The sequence below is a fragment of the Denticeps clupeoides genome, chromosome 16 (genome assembly GCF_900700375.1).
Source record: "Denticeps clupeoides chromosome 16, fDenClu1.1, whole genome shotgun sequence".
NCBI lineage: Eukaryota > Metazoa > Chordata > Actinopteri > Clupeiformes > Denticipitidae > Denticeps > Denticeps clupeoides.
Window position 1 is genome coordinate 4,064,700 of NC_041722.1, and position 15,078 is coordinate 4,079,777.

At 41.0% G+C, this 15,078-nt stretch overlaps 1 protein-coding gene across 3 annotated transcripts in view; it reads left to right on the forward strand.

The window, feature by feature from the left end:
• unc13c (unc-13 homolog C (C. elegans)) overlaps window positions 1-15,078 on the forward strand; it is a 103,032-nt gene that overhangs the window by 63,912 nt on the left and 24,042 nt on the right. For all 3 annotated transcript variants that reach the window (XM_028955969.1, XM_028955970.1, XM_028955971.1), the window contains 4 exons: window positions 9,763-9,889; window positions 13,681-13,777; window positions 14,301-14,444; window positions 14,948-15,025. In XM_028955969.1, coding sequence (XP_028811802.1) covers window positions 9,763-9,889; window positions 13,681-13,777; window positions 14,301-14,444; window positions 14,948-15,025 — 446 coding nt within the window. The remainder of the gene's footprint in view (window positions 1-9,762; window positions 9,890-13,680; window positions 13,778-14,300; window positions 14,445-14,947; window positions 15,026-15,078) is intronic.

The window sequence follows — 15,078 nt, forward strand, 5'->3', positions numbered from 1 at the left end:
GGGAGTGAAATAACCCATTATAGTCCACATGAAACTGAGTCTTTAGACAGTTGGAAATCAAACTTGCATGGATGTAGAAATGTTGATTTTTTTCTGACATATTCAGTAGTGCACTCCACGCAATTAATATCAAAATATGTTTGGTACATAACAGCCCTGAAATAAATTCATGCACTGTAATATGTAAAAGCAGTGGCCAGCCACCTCCAAAATGAATCCCCACTACCACTAAATTACCTTTTTATCAACGCATTAGAACTTCCCCTGGTCCCTTCAGCCTCAGCGGCAAATGACAGGACCACTTTACTCGGATTAAATGGATTATATAGTCACTCATTACCTGCTGCATAAATAATCCTTTCTTTCTTTTTCTCTGAATAATCGTATGCATTTTAATTCATTTGTGAAATACGTAAGTAGCTTTCTAAATTCACATTTGGGAGAGGAATAATATTCCTGTGTGGGCTGGACTTTTCCTCTTAGCGGGCACATCAGCGTGGGACATTGCTGAAATGCTGCGGTCACCACATCCCTTTCTCCTTCAAATGGATGGAGCTCCCGCTGACCTGTTTACTCAGACCCAATGAGGGGCGGCATGCACAGGGCAGAATGCAGATGCTTGAAAGAGCAGCCATAACCTCTCAGTCTGATCTGAGATGTGGGGAGTAGGGATCTCAGGGTTTCCCGTTTCTCGCTCTGATGCCCTCAGCCATGTAGGGCAATAAATATGACTGAGGCTACTGATTTCAGCAGGCGCTGCATTGTTAAAGGAAGCGAGCATTACCACCTTATTCAATGCCTAACATGTGTTAATTAAAAGGCATGAGGCGTGAAGCATAATTATGCCGGTGTGGGCAGCGTTTGTGTAAAGTGGGGCAAGTCACAGCAGACGTGGCATTGTTGTTTAGACTTCCCTGTAATTGTGCTTGACATAGGTGACAAACGATATTGAGGGAATAATTTCCAACAGTCCTGGTGCAGTTTCAACACCTGACATTGAATTTAGCGTTAGGTTTACATTTACATTTACAGCATTCATCAGACGCCTTTATCCAGAGCGACTTACAATCAGTAGTTACAGGGGACGCAATGGTAGTAAGTGGGGTTTGAACCTGGGTCTTCTGGTTCCTAGGCGAGTGTGTTACCCACTAGGCTACTACCATATTCTCATAATAATTACATTTATTCACGTTTCTGTAATTGAGAAGTTTTGTGAGTAATTTGTAATTAAGTTATTTTGGAAATATACTCGTCACTGAGTAAAAAAATGAACTACAGAAGAAAAAATCTGCAGATTTGCGCCCACCATATTTCTCACACCGCGAACAGCAGCGCCTCACCATGAATCAAGGCATCAACTGTGGGCCCTAGTGTGGGTCAATTATCAGCCAATCAAAAAAAAAAAAAAACAGAAAGAAAAGACAGTCAATGTTGAGTGTCAGTAGCCTAAACTTTTACAGCATGCAGCCTGAGAGCATGTGCAGTAAGTAGAATAGCCTATACAGGGCATCTGGAATGTATTCACAGCGCATCAGTTTTTCCACATTTTATTATGTTGTAGCCTTGGATTAAATGCATTTTTTCCCTCAGAATTATACACACAACACCCCACAATGACAATGTGCCTTTGCTCAGTATTTTGTTGATGCAAATGGACAGCAATTACAGCCGCAAGTCTTTTTAATATGATGCCACAATCCTTGGCCAGTTTTGCCAATTCCACTTTGCAGCACCTCTCAAGGATGGGAAATATCAGTGCACAGATGTCTCCCGAGATGTTCAATCAGATTCGTGTCTGGGCACTGGCTGGGCCACTCAAGGACGAGTTGTCCTGAAGCCACACCTTTGATATCTTGGCTCGCTGAGATCTTGGCTCGCTGATATCAGGTCGTTGTCCTGATGAAAGATGAACCATCACCTCAGTCTGAGATCAAGCGCACTCTTGAGCAGGTTTTCAACCAGGATGTCTCTGTACATTTCTTCAGTCCTCTTCCTCTCTATCCTGACTCTATCCACCACCATGCTTCAGAGTAGGGATGGTGTTGTCCTGGTTATGACTGGTGCCTGGTTTCCTCCAAGCGTGTTTTGTATCTCATGGTCTGAGAGTTCTTCAGGTGGCTGCCATGTGCCTTTTACTAGGGAGTAGCTTCCGTCTGGCCACTTTACCATACAGGTCTGATTGGTGGATTTCTGCAGAGATGCTTGTCCTTCTAGAAGTTTCTCCACTGTCTACTCTGGAGCTCTGACAATGTGACCACCGGTTACCTCCCTGACTAATGTGCTATTCCCCTGATTGCTCAGTTTAGGTGGTTGGCCAGCTCTAGGAAGAGTCCTGGTGGTTTTGAGTTTCTTCTACTTATGAATGATGAAAGCCACTGTGCTCATTGGGGCCATCAAAGCAGAAGAATTTCTGTAACCTTCCCCAGATTTGTGCCTCAAGACTATCTATCTTGGCGGTCTACAGACAATTCCTTTGACTTCTTGCTTGGTTTGTGCTCTGACATGAACTGTCGACTGTGGGGCCTTATATAGACAGGTGTGTGTCTTTCCAAATCATGTAAAGTCAAGTGTTTTCTCCACAGTTGGACTCCAACTAAGCTGCATATATATCTCAATGATGATCAGGTGAAACAGGATGCAACTGAGCTCAGTTTTGAGTTTCATGGCAAAGGCTGTGAATATGTATGTACACGTGTTTCTCAGTTTTTTTAATTTTTAATAAATTTGCCAAAGTAAATTTTTTCATGTTGTCATTATGAGGTGTTGTGTAGAATTCTTAGGGGAAAATAATGAATTTAGTCTATTTTGGAATAAGGTTGCAACATAACATCAGTAAAGACAACTGCTATATTTATGTTTGGTATAGAAAGAATAAAAAGAACAATTTGTTAATAAGGAATTGTTGAAAATTTTCACTATTTTTTGGGGTGGCCTGAACATCATTTCTACATTATAACGCCTAAAAGTTGAATAAAAACAACTAGTGCTGTATTGGATTCATGACTAGTCATTTTTATATCAAGTAATTGAAAGTAATTAAGTAAATTTTAAATTGAGTATATTTTTTTTTTACTTTTACTCATGTAGATTTTTAGATGGTACCTTTTCTTTTATTTGATAAGAATTTAATAAAAGTAAATATACTTTTACTTTACTACATTTTTTCAGTACCTTTTCCACCTCTGCACACTCCTAATGATAGTTACACCTACACAAGTGGAGCATAAATTGGTATGACTGCTTTCTATACATATATATTTAATATATATGAAAATACTAATACCTAAAATAAGCCTTAACATATAAAATGCTTCCCAGGCAGCTAAAGAGTTTCCTGTGGTGCTCATGCCGGACACAGGGTGGCGTGCTGAGAGACGGCTGATCCGCCTCCGCTTCGGGTTCCAGTCACATGGACTCTCTCCGCTGTCTGAACTCATCAGCCTACTGAGTGGCGGAGAGGAGATGTCTGCCTATGTTTTTTGGTGTTTACAAATTTAGCCCATTTTATGTAACACCACAAGATGTTTCCCTACCAGCCCTGAGGAAAAAGCATGTTTGATGCATGTTGGAACCGAGAACGCTGTCAGCCTGTATCTAAGGTACTTCCAGAGTGTCGCTGGCTTGTGTTTTCTTATTCAGTCTGCCTGCTGGCCAGTCTGTGCAGGGTGGAGGAAGATGCAGCGTGGCTTGACTGAGAACCTTGGGCAACATTGGGTGGGGGGGTGGGTTCTAGGGCTCTGGAAAACCCAACGTGAGCACCAACATAGCATTGTGACTCATAGCCTCTGGGGCACTACTCACCTCGCCCTCTTAAGACCCATGATTCACTACTGCCAGTCACACTAGGTGCTACAAAGGACGAGGACATTTGTAACCTTGGCCAGGGATTCCTTTAGGAAAGGCAGGAAAAAAACATTTACATGTATGCGAACATATTAAACATAAAAAACATATTACATGTATGTAGGGTGGTAGTAGCCTAGTGGGTAAAACACTCGCCTGTGAACAAAAGACCCAGGTTCAAATCCCACCTACTGCCATTGTGTCCCTGAGCAAGACACTTAACCCTAAATTGCTCTAGGGGGGGACTGTCCCTGTAATTACTGATTGTAAGTCGCTCTGGATAAGGGCGTCTGATAAATGCTTACATTTAAATGTAAATGCGACTGCATGGTGTACATGGTGTAAGTGTGGCTACATGGTGACCTGTAGCGGAGTAAGTTATCAAGCGAAATAATAGAGTGTCCTCGGTTTTTGTAATTATTAGTAATGAGAATCCACCTCAAACCTTTACCAGCCATGTTAACACTGAGTAGGCAAGAGGAGAGCATGTGTAAGATGTAACTTTGTTGATAAGGTAAAAAGTGAACCACAAAGAAATGAACCATCATCTTCTTCGATAAAGTCCCAGTTTTTGCCCCAGTGCAGATGATTGCTGTGGAATGTATATTGACCGATTTTATGGACAATAGCGATTTTCAATATGATCCATAGCACTCTGATTTGCCGTAGCATGACTTAGCCCACTCACTGGCTGCTGAAGCTCAGAGAAGAGAAGGATCTACTTTAGCAGCGAGTAGGCGTGAGCTCCTTACCCTCATAACTGCTTCTGACAGCTGTCACACCCCCTTCCCTGAGGAACCTGCTTCTGGAAATCACGCTCCAAATCCTATCAACAGGCAGGAAATTACAGTCAACGGTCGCCAGTGCATAAAGGCTATACATCTACACTATTGCCACACCATAAACCACGCTTTGCCCACCACTGGTCTTCGCAGCCGCAAGCTTTGATGTCAGCTCTGATGAAGAGCTTGGGGAGGAAGTGCTTTATAGGGTTTTATCTCCATGGATTCTCCACAATCTGTCCTGAAGGGATGAAAAAAGCCACCCATTTAACCTGGAAGGCCTTTGGGCTTTGATAACATGGAGAGCAGTGCTCTGTGTGCCTGTAGCCTGAGGCGAAGTCAGGTAACAGAAGATCTCTGATGGTCCTGTGTGTCTGACTCCGAGTAGGAGGTGCAGAAGGAGAGATGTGAAAGAGCTAAGAGGATGATAAACTCCAGCGAGCCTGAACTGCGCCATGCAAGGCTTTTCTTCCCCAGTAACCACCATCTTTCAGGTATTGTTTGAAGCGGGTTGCTGAGAAGTCTGTGTTTCTTCCTGGGTCTGAATGATTTGTGCTCTTAGCTCGGGTAACTTTTGGAAAAGCTGGCTGAATTCTAGTCTGGTGAAGGATACAGATTTTGTACAGGTATTGTTTCTTTTGTTTTTAGATAAGGCCTGGAAGGGGGAAAATGAGATGAGAAGATGGAAGATGATAAAAAAAATGTGTGTGACTGTATTCGAAGCTCCACAGAATTACAAATGCAGCACTTTTGGGGGCAATAAGCAAATGTAAGAGACATCTGCTACAACCTTGTGGCATTACCTTCCTGCTGTGCTGGGATTAATATGGTGGCCTGGACCACCTCCACTCATTAATGTCTCCTGATATCAGAATGTTGCACCCAATTTGCATTTCTCAGCAAAAAAAAAAAAAACACCTGTCCCTTTGATCGATTTTGACATTTTCATTCCCCTGGGACCAGCAATGGGACTAAATGCTAAATGTATTAAACACTACTTACCCAGACCAGGAAGGGTTTTTGGTATGCATGAGAGAGAGTGATTTTAGATCAGCTGATTTTTTTTAAAGGTCATGCTGTTTTTTTTTTTTAAGCCAGCTACAAGCGGAACGTTAAAATTTGTTGGGACTCGAGGCCCTGAAGTGAAATGCTGCTGTGAACTGGAGGCCCACAACAGTTGTGCATGTGTGTTTTAGTGTTGATTAAAGCACTAAGCCATGAGAGGCCATGTGCAACAGCGATTTTATCAAACTAGCTGGGAGCGATAAAATCACTGTGATAAAAACACTGTAAAGCACGGTCTCCACTGGCCTATTGCCTTTAAAATACAATTGTAATAAACAAATATTCAATAAATAATTTGAAAGTAACCAATATAAACTTTTCCTTCAATATATACTTCCAGACACCTATGTGATTTTAAAAAGGCCATAATAAATGTAGGATGTGTTGATTTTCTATAGATAAAATAATGTATGACCGAAAAAAATCTGTTATTATGTCTTTCCTGTGATGATGATTATGAGACACGAGTTCGGATTAAGCAAAATCTATTCAGCTGTGGGCAATTTTGTTCTCATTTTGGATTTTAGAGTTATTTAGATAATCAATAATACGGTGTACCAGGTTCTAAAAATGTGTGTGTGTGTGTGTGTGTGTGTGTGTGTGTGTGTGTGTGTGTATATATATATATATATATATATAATGTTCTATTGTTCTTTTTAACTAAGATTTCATAGGATTTTAGGTGTCAAGTTTAGTCTGGGGTATATAAAACCAACAACAATAATACATATAAATAGAAAAATAATAACCAATGCGATGAGCCATACACAGTTAATACATTAAGTATAAAGAGCTATATGGCATTAATATTCTTCATATGAAGAACTCAGAACACACATTGGGAGACCTTCAATGCCTGCTCAGCGGTGCACCGAGAGCCATAGGTGTCCTGTCTCTCTCCCTCGCAGTCTGGTAGAGTCAGGCAGTCCTCATCAAAACGAGAAAGGTGTCATCATCGCTTTTCTAATAGTCATTCCAGGAAAAAAAGGAAAAATTACTGAGGTACCACTGCCTGAATGGAGAAGGTGGTCTCATTTATAATTGCACGCCTTTATGAGCCAATGCACACAAATGTGTCTTCATGACAGTTCAGTTATTAGAAATGCACAGCACATAAATCCGCTCTACTCTCTACCCACTGCTGTAGTCACATCACAATCCCTCCACCTGCCTGCTTCATCAGCAATGCTCTATTGCAATGTCAAGCACTTTATTTCTAATGTTAGTTTACTAATGTAAAGAAATGTTAAGAAGCCTAGCTTTGCGTTTGTATAGTGCTATGTGGATTTATAAATCCAATTCGAGTAAAGCACTAGCGGAAAAACAAATACACCTCACGGGAGGAGAAAAGCTGACCTTTTTCGTGGACTTTTGACAGGATGCCCTAACCACTTTCAACATTTCCCCCCGGTCTTCAGATCATTTCAGATTCCCCTTAAATGCCTCAGACCAGTTCTTTATTGAAACTTCAGATGCATACCCCTCTGCTACACAGAAATGGCTGTCTGTGCAAAGCATCAAATGCCCTTCTGTCTGGGGCTTTTACTTCTGTGTGCATGTGTGTTTGTGTCTGTGTTGTTCGCCACTGAACACCCTTGTCCTTTGAAGAAAGCAGAATGTATTGAATTTCTTTGACTTCTGCTTTCCCAGAGGAGTCTGCAGATCAATCAGATTGAAAAAGATATGTAAAGTGGGCACGTCATCTCCCGTTTTCCACTGCTGTCCCTGAAGTGTGCACTTCCGTGACAAAACTTACAAATCTATACAAGGATGGTGCATAGTCCATTGTTACCATTGTCAAACCTTGATTACGCTCAAGACGAAGCAGCACAGCAGACTCTAGGGGGACAAATTTTAAAATGCAAAAGACCGCATCCACACATGACCGCATCCAGGAGCAAACAGCAGAAGAAATCCCTTCATTTTTTACTATTTAATGGGATGCTTTTCTGCTACATTGAGGAAGGGGGAAAGGGAAGCCCCACCTCTATCCTCACAGCTACACAGACTCCAGCCCACGCCTGTGTGCCACATTGCACTGCCTGGGCATCCACAGGCACCTGCTCATCTCTGAGGATATTGAAGTGGCACCGTCACAGCAGATCATATTTGATCCGAGTTCAGCCTGGACTAGGGATGTGCTCTGCGATTCTACACACTCATTATAACAAGCATTCGAGGCAAGGGGACGTTCCCCCAAGTGATTGTGTTTAGTTGATAACTTTGAACAGCTCTGATTCTTTCCGTGAAACCGTCAGTGGTGCTTTTGTGCAACGAGGCATGTGCATGTTGCTATAAATTAAAATTAAACATTTATTCCTTCATTATGAACAAATATGTGCTCAAAAGTACAAAGAAGGACATTATCTGTGAGAAGTTACTTACCATAGTGACGGACAATCAGCAATTCTGGAAAAACAGTTATTATATTACAATATTATAGGATTTTTGATAACTCCAGTCAGCAGTTAGCAATTCTGAAAATCTGTCCGTGCTATTTGTTTTCCACAAGCTTCTACGTCTTTTTCTGAAATGCTGAGTCAATTTGTTCAGAATGGGTCCGGGGAGATGCCGATTGCAAAAATATTGATTTTTATCTATTAGCATAATTAATGTAGGCTACAGCAGATGCTATTAATGTCCATGGCGAGTGTGTGCAATGTTGAGTGCCATTATGCAAAATCGTTTCTCTTATGTCCAACCCTGAATAATGGGCCGGACACGGCTGCAGACTGACAATAAACAAGCAATAGATAAGCAGCATCCCATTATGTTGAGCTGATAACATCAAATGCTATTAAAAAGCAATATATTTAATGTATTATATATTTTTTCTTATATTTCTCAATAGAACATTCAGAAAAGAGCATCAACTGTGTCATTGTTAATAAATTAATATCCAGCAATAACAAAAGTTCAGGTTTGCATCTCCTGCTTTACAATGAACAGTCTCATTCCTTTTGTGTGAAAGAAGGCTTGTTCTTGTGTTACTAGCAAAAAAACATATCAGTTTCCTCAGAAATGTAAATGTGATTCTGAATGGAATAGAGAATTAATATGAGAGAGACTAGCTCAATGCTGAGCCGTGGTCTCAGGAGAACTCCAGGGAGTTTAAGGGGATCCCAGGCTGGATATCTAGGGTACAATTCTGTGCACGGAAGAGACGGTGACAAAATTTCACAGTGTCCTGCTGCTGACTGAGCAACCTTCCAGGCTTCTTAAATTCAAAGAAAGCAAACTGTAGCTCCTTCCTCCCATGCTGACATAAACATGTATGTACTTTCTTTCTTTCTTTATCTACATCTCGCTCTATTGTCCTCCTCTCCCTGGCAGTCAGTACAGTGGATACGGGGTTAAGTGATTTCTTTAATGTATTTATTTTTCTCCCCCAACCCCCTGTCAGCACGCATCCTCGTGTTCCTACCTCTGTCGAGTGGAGATGGGGTGTAGCGGTTGGGCCAGGTGGATGCATTTGACTGCAGCCTTCATCCAATCCAGCTTTCATTAAGTCACTAGTCGGGTTACATTTGGGTGTACATCTGCTGCTAAGGTCAGGGTTTCAAGCAGGGAGTGTGTAGGCGAGGCTCTGAGATTGCCTGCTTTTGTCGATTTCTGCCTGGAAACCCAAAGAGGCAAATTGATATATCGTTCAGCATTCACACAACTTGGTCTTTTTTCCCACTCGTTGCACTTATGAGAAGGTCTGAAGACCTCCCCCCTCACTACCATATCGACTTAGTGCTGTGCGCTGCTACTTAATTGTTTGGTGCATGGAATGAGTTGTCAATTTGCCCAGATAGAGACTGATTGGAGAATCTGTGTGAAAGTTCAAGTATAGACCCAAGCCTGGCAAACAGAATGGAGCTGAATGGAGCGGAATCTCGAATATACTTGGCAATTAACAGGCAATATCAGGCTACTGAGGTTATGAAGACCTGCTTTTGAATTTAGCTGGACATAAAACGCATTTCAATAATATGAGATTATGGGGTCTTGAGTGTAATGCCATGTCTTAACAATTCACTGCATAACAATTTTGTGGTTCTGTGTTTGTATCCATTTTACCTTGCAGAGCACGACAAGCATCGCCTATGCAAGAGCACAGAGTACATGAATTTGCACTTCAAAGTCAAGTGGTTTTACAATGAGTACGTCCGCGATCTACCTGCCTTCAAGGGAATCCCACCTGAGTATTCTTTGTAAGTATCCACTCACCTGTACTGGTTGTAAAAGGCCTCCACCTATAACGGAGCCTCTAGTTACAGTTTACAGTATGGCTATACAGTGGCTGAGCCAGGAGATTTTCGGTGGGGTGGCCAGGATGGATCTGTCATCATTTTGCGGTGGCGTACACATCTCACCAAAAAATATGGGTCTATTTAACATTAAATATATGCGAAGGCTAATTTATAGATGACTTAGTGGAAGTTCATTTGATGGCAATTTGAGTGCCATAGGGGGGCTTGTAGAGACAGATGCCAATGTGGAGAGATAGGAATTGGACTCTCAGTGCAGAGCATGATTACGTTTGTTATTGCCAAATATGATACAAAATATACAGTTGTAATGTGTAATGCCTGAAGTATCAAATGATACAAACAAAAAACATACTTGCAAATAATTTTAGTTTTTTACATGGTATTCAGATTCAGAAAAAATATAATTTTTCCCCATTGACATTTTTTTCAAAATGGCATGTGATCCATAAGTCAGACCGATGCAAGCCATATGCACATCTATGTTCCCCGCCTGTCATGCCTCAATGTCCGAAAAAGTTGAAAAGTTGGGAATTGCGCACGTCCCATGGACCGCAAGCCTTATGTCAATCCATACAGAAAGTGTCTAGGAATGGTAGGTTCAGGTTCAAATCCCACTTCTACCATTGTGTCCCTGAGCAAAACACATAACCCTAAGTTGCTCCAGGGGCGGATTGTCTCTGTAACTACTGATTGTAAGTCACTCTGGATAATGTAAAAACATGGACACACCCAGAAATATTATTATAATATTACATATTTCTCTTCTTGAGTTATGCATGTGCACCACATGTTTGTTGTTTGGCTAGTTTTGTGAGCTAATTACTTAGATGTGCAGTAAGATCACAAATGATGCCATTATTATACACCTCCCCCTTTTTCATTGGTTGCTGCACTTATTGCTTCTTATAAGCTTGTCTCAGAGTGACCAAAGGCTTATAATCCTTTCTGCATTACAGGTCGTATATTTGTTATACACTTGCAGAAACACATCTGCCTTCCATACGGCCCTGTTAGTGGTGAAATAGCATCCAATCCATTAGTCTGAATTATGAGGGCGTGCGGAACAGAATGACAGCCAGGACAGTGTGGCAAGCAATGTGCCTCCCTGTCACTCAAACAACACCTTGAAAAGAATTGATTTTCCCAGAGGCAATGGATGGTGCATGGCCGCTCTCTGACACCATTAGATATCATTCATCTCGCTGCTAGAGATCCTTATGCCATTCGGCTTGGAGAGAATTTGTGGGTGCTTGAGCCAAGAGTCTCTAATGACATTGTGAATATTATTAGTATTGCATTACCACACATATGTAAAACTATATATGACATAGTGGGATTACAGTCAGTGTCCTAAAATAACTACATATCTCTTTATGGAAAGCTAATTCTTGTTATTTGTCTTATCACCAATTTTGACAATAAATTGCAGCTATTTATGTTTCATCTATTGAGTTTTATATACCCACCTTCTCCCCCCACTTTCTCTTCAATCAGATTGATTGATGTATTGATTACCATGCCTTGCTCATGATGGTGTCTGATGTTATGTGTTCTTTCCGCCTCTTACACTTTTGACAACACTGTCAATACAGCTAAGCCATCAACTGACAATTGTCTCAAGCTGAGAGTATATATTTTGCCTGGGCAATATGACTATGCTTAAATACTAAGGTTTAAGAGGGGCTTGGTTAGTTGTTCTAATTCTTATCTTAAATGTGAACTTAAATACTTGATTTCCATTTTAATGGACTAGACTGCATGTTGTTATTGCAAGCGCTGGCAGTTGTCTGTGTATGCAGCCTATGCATATTGTTTGTGATCTGAGGCCCAAACATACTTTAGGTGTTATAATGAGGTGTAGCCTGTACAGTCACATTAGGGTGTTAGTAGCCTAGCCTAGTGGGTAACACACTCGCCTATGAACAAGAAGACCCAGGTTAAAATCCCACTTACTATCATTGTGTCCCTGAGCAAGACACTTAACCCTAAGTTGCTCCAGGGAGACTGTCCCTGTAACTACTGATTGTAAGTCGCTCTGGATAAGGGCGTCTGATAAATGCTGTAAATGTAATGTAAATGTAAATGTAGAACAGCCCAAAATCAGCTTGCACAAGAAAGGCAAAAGCAGCGGGCAAATCGAGACTAAGTGAATATTTTTTCTGTAAAGCATGTACAGATTTGAGAGACGGTGAGGAAAAGGAAGATGAACGGTTTCCCTGTTGTGTGAGTAAAGATTATTATTGATAGCCTTTTCCGAAAGGGAATAACTCAGTCTGTTCATCAGTATGGTCAAATTGAATGGGACACGTGTAGGTTTTTCAGCAAAACAAATCACAGAGGGTTACCTGCCTCTCAAAAATACATGGCTGCGAAAAGGACACATTCAATTCACTTACACATAACAGGTTTTAATAAAACAAACGAAACATGCACACACAAACCACAGGCAAAGGATAAATTCATACAAATTATAACATCTGAAGCAGTCAAGCACAAGACAAAGACTGTGACACTGCCTCTCTCTACATTTGAATTGTGCTGTAACTATAAAGAGGTATAGCAGGTAGCACTGTGGTCTCACACCATAGAGGTTGTGGGTTTGAATTCCAGCTCTGGATTTGTACATGCAGAGTTTTCTTGCTCTCCCCATGTTGGCTCAGGTCTTCTCTGGGTTTTCCAGTTTCCTTGTGCTGCAATAAAGCATGTACATTGGGGACACTAAATTGGCCACAGGTGTGAGTGCATGATGTGTGCACCCTGCAATGCCCACCCTGCATCTAATATTCTGGCATGGGCTCTGATACCCTTGACCCTGAAAGTGAATATGAAGAGTGTGTGAGTAATGGACAGAGAGTGAGTGAGTAAGTGAGTGAGAAATTGACTGGATTATGGATTGGGGGTGAGTGACTGAGTTAGTGGGTTATGGATAGGGAGTGAGTGAATGTGACTGAGTGAGTAAATGGATTATGACTAATGAGTGTGTGAGTGAGAGAGAGTTAGTGAGTGAGTAAGTGAGTGGACTTTGAGTGAGTGAGTGAGTGTTTTTTGAGTGAGTGAATGAGTGAGCTAGTGAGTGGATTATGCACAATGGGTGTGAGTGAGTGAGTGGATTATGGCAAGTAGTGACTCAGTGAGTGGGTGGATTATGAATAGTGAATAGTGAGTAAATGAGTGAGTGAGAAGGTAAGTGGGTTTTGGATAGTGAGTGAGTGGATTATAAATAGTGAGTGAGTGAGTGGATTATAAATAGTGATTGAGTGAATTAGTGGATTATGCATAGTGACCGAGTGAGTGACTAGATTATGCATAGTGAGTATGAGTGAATGGATGGTTATTTCATAACCATGGACACTATCATGTGTGTATTTATTAAGATGTTTTTTCTCCAACCTTCCTATGCACACACACACACAAAAGAAAAAAACAACAACATTGTTGATGGAACACACCCACAAACTGATTCTAAAACTTACTAATAAAGCACATGCTTGACACTTAACTTATCTTGCACTTTATGGTGATTTTCACACTGTTTTTCCAGATAATTTGAAAATATAACACTTAATGTGCTTATAAAAGCATCTTTCTTTTTGGTTAGAATAAAAATGTCAAAAGAAAGACTTTTAATCATTGAGGAAACAAACTAGCATTATTGATAACATTATTTATCAATAAATCCAAACGAAATCACTACATACATGTGAGACATTTCTTTTTTTATTGTCTGGCAGGTGGTTCGAGCCTTTTGTCATCCAGTGGCTTGATGAGAATGAGGATGTGGCCATGGACTTCCTCAACGGGGCCCTGGAGAGGGACAAAAAAGATGGAGTAAGTCCTACAGCTATTGAAAGCAGTCAGTAATGTATGTTGTGTGTTCTCTTTTCTCTCTTCAGCACATGATGAAATGTTCAGCAAGGCTCTGACGCAGGTCCATTGTGAGGCCATCTATGCATTAAAATGATGAAGACCTGCAATCCAGAGCCATTACATATTAACAAATAGAGTCACATGAATATTAATGCAGTTGTTGCAGGTTGGCAATGCTTATTTAAATCTACCTGTTTATTGAGCGCTGGATTCCAGTAATGAAAACAAACAGCGTGGGGTGATTTGCATTTGTACATTAATTGGTTTCAACTCATTTCTACTTGGAAAATCATTTACTGCCATTGGTAAGTCTTTGTTCATTAGATGGTGCACGTGCCAAGGAGCCAAGCAATCCTGTAGTAATTACAATTGCGCAGTGATTTACTGTCACTTTCAAATGAGAGGTGACAGTGGTGGAGGTCGTTTCTCTTCTCTCTCTCTCACTCACTCACTCTCTCTCTCTCTCGTGTTTCTGTGTGCACAGTTCCAGCAGACATCTGAACATGCGTTGTTCTCCTGCTCCGTGGTGGACGTGTTTACTCAGCTCAATCAGAGCTTCGAGATCATTAAGAAGCTGGAGTGTCCAAACCCACAGGCTCGAGCTCACTTCATGTGCAGATTTGCAAAGGTGAGACAGACAACAGTGCTGTTACATGGGCATAGTTCCTAAAAGTGCAAAACACACAAACAATTTAACTAGATTTCAGAAATGTTGTTGACATGTAGAGATCTGTTAGATCTCTCATGTTCATGCAAGATTGGAGATCAGAGAACAGCAGCAGAATAACAGACATGTGGAGAGTTCTGACTGTTCCTCTATTTCTCTCAAGTAAAATATTGTGTTTATATTGTTCCAAATGACTTTTTCACAGGACTGTATGTTGTCGGTATTCATGAAGTTGTAAAAGTAATCTGTGTGTGTGTGTGTGTGTGTGTGAATGTGAATGAGGTGAATCAAGCTGTAATTATGGGGTGCTGGTGCAGGTTTAGCTGATTGTTTTATTACAGGGTTTAGATGCTTGGATTCTTAACAGAGGGTCTGTTTTTTATTGCTCAGCCATCATGTATTAGAACAGATCTTTTTATTGAAAGACGCTAATTGTTTCACTTACCTCAAAAATGTCTCCTCAGACCATCAACAAAGTCCTCCTGCAGTACGCTGCTATTATATCCAAGGATTTCAGCCTGCATTTGAGCAAAGAGAAAGTGGTAAGCGCCCACAGTGACCTTTATTTCCTCGCACGTCCCTGTGTGTTTCCCAA